Source organism: Kryptolebias marmoratus, linkage group LG14, assembly GCF_001649575.2.
Source record: "Kryptolebias marmoratus isolate JLee-2015 linkage group LG14, ASM164957v2, whole genome shotgun sequence".
NCBI classification, from domain to species: Eukaryota; Metazoa; Chordata; class Actinopteri; order Cyprinodontiformes; family Rivulidae; genus Kryptolebias; species Kryptolebias marmoratus.
In genome coordinates, this window is record NC_051443.1 from 2429568 (window position 1) to 2433893 (window position 4326).

The 4326-nt window shown below is 37.5% G+C and overlaps 1 protein-coding gene across 3 annotated transcripts in view; it reads right to left on the reverse strand.

Moving 5' to 3' along the window:
* Nucleotides 1-4326, reverse strand: part of marveld2a (MARVEL domain containing 2a) — a 46872-nt gene that overhangs the window by 5791 nt on the left and 36755 nt on the right. For 2 of the 3 annotated variants that reach the window (XM_025011054.2, XM_017437954.3), the window contains one exon: nucleotides 1812-1862. The exons of the other annotated variant lie outside the window; for it this stretch is intronic. In XM_025011054.2, coding sequence (XP_024866822.1) covers nucleotides 1812-1862 — 51 coding nt within the window. The remainder of the gene's footprint in view (nucleotides 1-1811; nucleotides 1863-4326) is intronic. 3 annotated transcript variants of the gene reach the window in all.

A 4326-nucleotide genomic window follows, 5' to 3' on the forward strand; every position in this document is an offset into this window, starting at 1 on the left:
CGCCCAAACCAATCCAGTGTCAACTGAGGCCATGGAACCCCAAAGATGCCAATGGGGAGCCCCCACGGAGCCCCCACAGAGCGACCCCCCCACCCCCCCCACAGTGGGGGCTATCTGGGAGAACTTGATCGAAGCACTTCAAATTATCAACCCGTTTCTCTTCTCCCATCATTCTCAAAATTTCAGGAAAAGCCTTTCAATAACAGATTAGATCATTTCAAAGAAAAATACCATTTACTATTTAACAATCAATATGGATTCTGAAGTAATCGGTGAACATCACAAGCTTTAATTGAACTTACTGAGTAAATTACAAATTTTATAGACAAAAAGAAATATGCTGTAGGGGTATTCATTGATCCAACAAAAGCATTTGCCACAATAAATAATGAAATATTAATCAACCTGGAACAATATGGGATTGGGGTATTGCAGTAGACTGTGTGAGAAGTTATTTAAAGAACAGGAAACAATTTGTGAAGATGGGAGAATTTCAAGTTTGGACATTTTCTGGTGTTCCACAGGGGGTCAGTGTTTGTTATTCATTCTTTACGTTAATGACATAAGTAAAGTATCACAAATCCTAAAATTTATCTCATTGATGATGATACAAACATGTTAGGTTCTGGTGAGAATTTACAGCAACTTTTGGACACTATTACTTTAGAATTTGTTAAAAATTAAAGCTGGTTTGACAAAAATAAGCTATCATCAAATCTGAACAAAACAAAACTCATGGTATTTACTAACAAAAGCACCAAGATTAGGCACAGATAAAGGGTGTTAATATAGAAAGAGTACATGAAACTTAATTCCTGGAGGGGTGTGACAGCTCTTCCTGCTGTCACACACACTAAAGATAATGGTAACTGTTTTATTCTTTTTGGTTTTCATTATTGTGAGTTTACATATTAAAGATTAGGTAGTTTTAGATTTTCATTTTCAATTAAACTTGTTTTTAGCCTGACTCTTTAGTTAACTATTTGCAGTGCACACATTTAGTTGACTTTATTTGTCAGTTGGCTATATTGTTTTTGATATGCAACAGATTAACTTTCTTTTTGTTTGAGTTACCAGTTTCCTTTGGAGTTGCTGCTGGGGTGCCACAAAGAAGAATCCCAGCCACTTTTCTTCTCCTTATATGGCATAATCTTTTCAGTGGGCCATACCATTCATTTGTAAGGGGAGGGGAAATTTATTTATTACTTGTTTAGTTTTCTTCTGTTGTGGGTCACCTAGTTCTGTTATGGGTCACTAGTTTTGTGTAGTAGTATTTGTTTTATTTAAGTTGTTAGTATTTCTGACCAGTATTAAGTTTTTGTATGTTAGTTTGTTAATTATTTACCCCTTGTGTGTCAGCAGTGGTCTGATCAGCCACTATTTAAGTTTCCCTCATGTCTTGTTTAGGAGGTCAGTTTTTTGTGCTCGAGCTGTGTGGGTTGCTGCCTGGGTTAAGGTCTGTTGTATTCACTTTTGTGTTAGACCCAATTCATTATTTTGAAACATTTTTTTCCTGACATTTTGTAATAAATTAAGAAGCTTTTTTGAACCTATTCATTGTTTCTTTGGCTGGTCTGTGCAAATTCCTGACAAGGGGATAATAAATGACAGAAATTTCCTGGAAATCTCACATTAAGTTTATCTGACTAAATTTTTTTAACAGATAACAGTGGTAAGTACTTATTTATTAATTTCTTTTATCTTCATTTCTACTTTTAGTGTATTTTCAATGTTTCTGTGTCTGTTATTTTGTATTATTTTAACCTGTTTGAAATAAAAAATAAAAACTTAATACAGGGCAATGTGCTTACATTTTTCTTTTTCTGGTACTCCTGCACGATTCTGTTGATGCGCTCCACCTCCTACAAGCAAACACAGAGGAAGTATTTCACTCAGGTGACATCATTAAAGACTGAAACTCAGTAGGAAAATCAGGTGCAATGACGCAGCAGAAACAGCTGCACACAGAGCTGATAAGGAATCAGAGACAAAATACAGCAAAAAGAGGAAGTACAAACAGAAGAATTTGGAGGACTGGGGGAAGATTTCAAAACTCCAAGCCATTTATTTCACACACAAACAAGCACAAATGAAAAAAACCAACAGTTTACTGATATTGGACTTCAGTTGCAGCACACAGTTCATTAACTGGCTGATGAAGATGTCACTGTCTGAAGCATTTTACTCTTACGTGACACTTGGAAAATTGTGTGACTAAAGATTCCAATAACCCACAGCCATGAAATGAATGCTACCATTTGTTTGAATGATGTAACAGACATCTACTCTGTGTTCCTCACTGACCAGTGATTTAACTTCTAAAGGCCCTTCCAGCAAACAGGACTGATGTGAATAGTCGTCATAGCTAAACATTTGATTTGATGCCATCGATATTTTTAGTCGAACATTTTATTTCTTTAATGTTTCAGCTGAAATAACCGCTGTTTTTCTGCCTACAGCAAGTTGAGTGTCAAATCCGTTCAAAACTGTTGAAGCAGCTAAAACTGAGTTTGTCCCTGCTTCAATGTTGAACAAGACAGGTTCTGAAAGTTTTTAACAAGTCTGCTGTGGCCTAGGTCTTCTGCTGATCACAGTTCGAGGGGTTTTGGGATCTGGCTTGTATTTTTTGTTCAGTGTCTGTTTGGGGCTTGCCTTTTAGGCCTGTAGTTTTGTCTGCCCCTCTTTAGCTTGGAAGTTGAATGTGTGTTAGCTGCTGTCACCAGTGTGTGCCTTGGTTCATTGCAGGATTAAGTTGGGGTTTTGTGCGATCGTTATAGTGACGCTCTTTGAAGTTTCTTTGAGATTTTTTTAGTGGTGGTTATAATCAATATCAATGTGAATGGTTTCAATACTTTCATTATGACAAATGTCTTTATAGATTTTACAGACTGATGGTGTGCACCTGCACAGCAACATAACTTAAACATAGATTACATAGAAAAGAAAACTTTTCATTAAACAACAATAACAAACCTGTAAAATGCAGCGTTTCCCGAACCAATATCCCCCCCCCCCTCCCTCCCAACAGAGCAGGGACCCCTATTGTTTTTGTAAGGATTTTTCATAATTAGGGTTCCAAGCCCACGGGAGCAAGCAGCGGCCAATGCAAGGCATGGCCGTTCACCTGCTCCTCTGGGAGCAGACGTTCGCCTGCTCCTGCTAGGAACGCCTGTTAGGGTTGCACCCTAACCCTAACCCTAACCGTATTATTATTATTATTCTCCGGTAAAATACGTTGGCCAGAAAAACGAGAAACTTATGGAGAAAAACCAACAAGGCAGTCTGATAGAAAAACTCTACCGCTACTCAGACAAAAAAAATCATAACGTCCCATACCTAGGGGGCGCTATAACAAAGGACAATGCGTTTTTGCATATAACTCCTAAACTGTAAGTCCTACACTCAAAATCTTGATGGCTCCTAAAACTATAGATGATTCTGCATCTTTTTTACATTGGCCACGCCCACTTCCGCCTAACTAGATTTTTTGCTATAGCGCGATAAAGGCAAAACCTGCTTTCAAATACTACTCCCACATGGATCAACGTGAAACCTGGTACATACCATCTATAGGCCGATCTGTTAAAGGGATGATACAAAAGTTTAAAAAATTTTGAATTTTGTGCGAGTAACGCAATACCAAACACTTCAGTGCTAGCTAGCACGATTAACTATGAATTTCTCCGCCATACTTTAAGATTATGGAAAATGCATTTAGATCCCAATAGTGAATGAGATGTTGCCACTTTGTTTTAAATTTTATGTGGTTGTACCGATAGGGGGCGCTATAATTTCATAAAGTTTATATCTGAATAACCGCTTGATGGATTTACACCAAACTTGGTACAGATGATCAAGACTGCACCCTAAGACGATATCTTGACTATTATAATGAAGTGGGCGTGGCTTATATGCTATCTCAGTTTTGAGCTTTCAACTCGGCCAAATCGAACTTTAACTTCGAGGAAATTACTGATCTATTACAGAATTGGGCTCTCTACGTATGAGGGAAAAGTTGCAACATTTAACCTCTAGGTGGTGCTGTTACAGCAAAAAATGCCTTTCTGCAAATTCTGTTACAACAACTAGTTGTACGCTCAGTATCTCTATTCTGTTGTGTTCTGTGAACAACGCCTTTTTATGTGAGTTTTGGAAAAAAAAATTAAATAATGCTAATTAGTAGAAAACTTGCAAAATATGCGTGACCTACTTTCGTTAACTCCTCCCGAGGCTCAAAGCCAATTGAAGTGAAACTTCACATGGTATGACGGCACGACTGGCTAACCAAAAAACTAGAACGGATTTTCAAAAAAATATTCAGTTTAT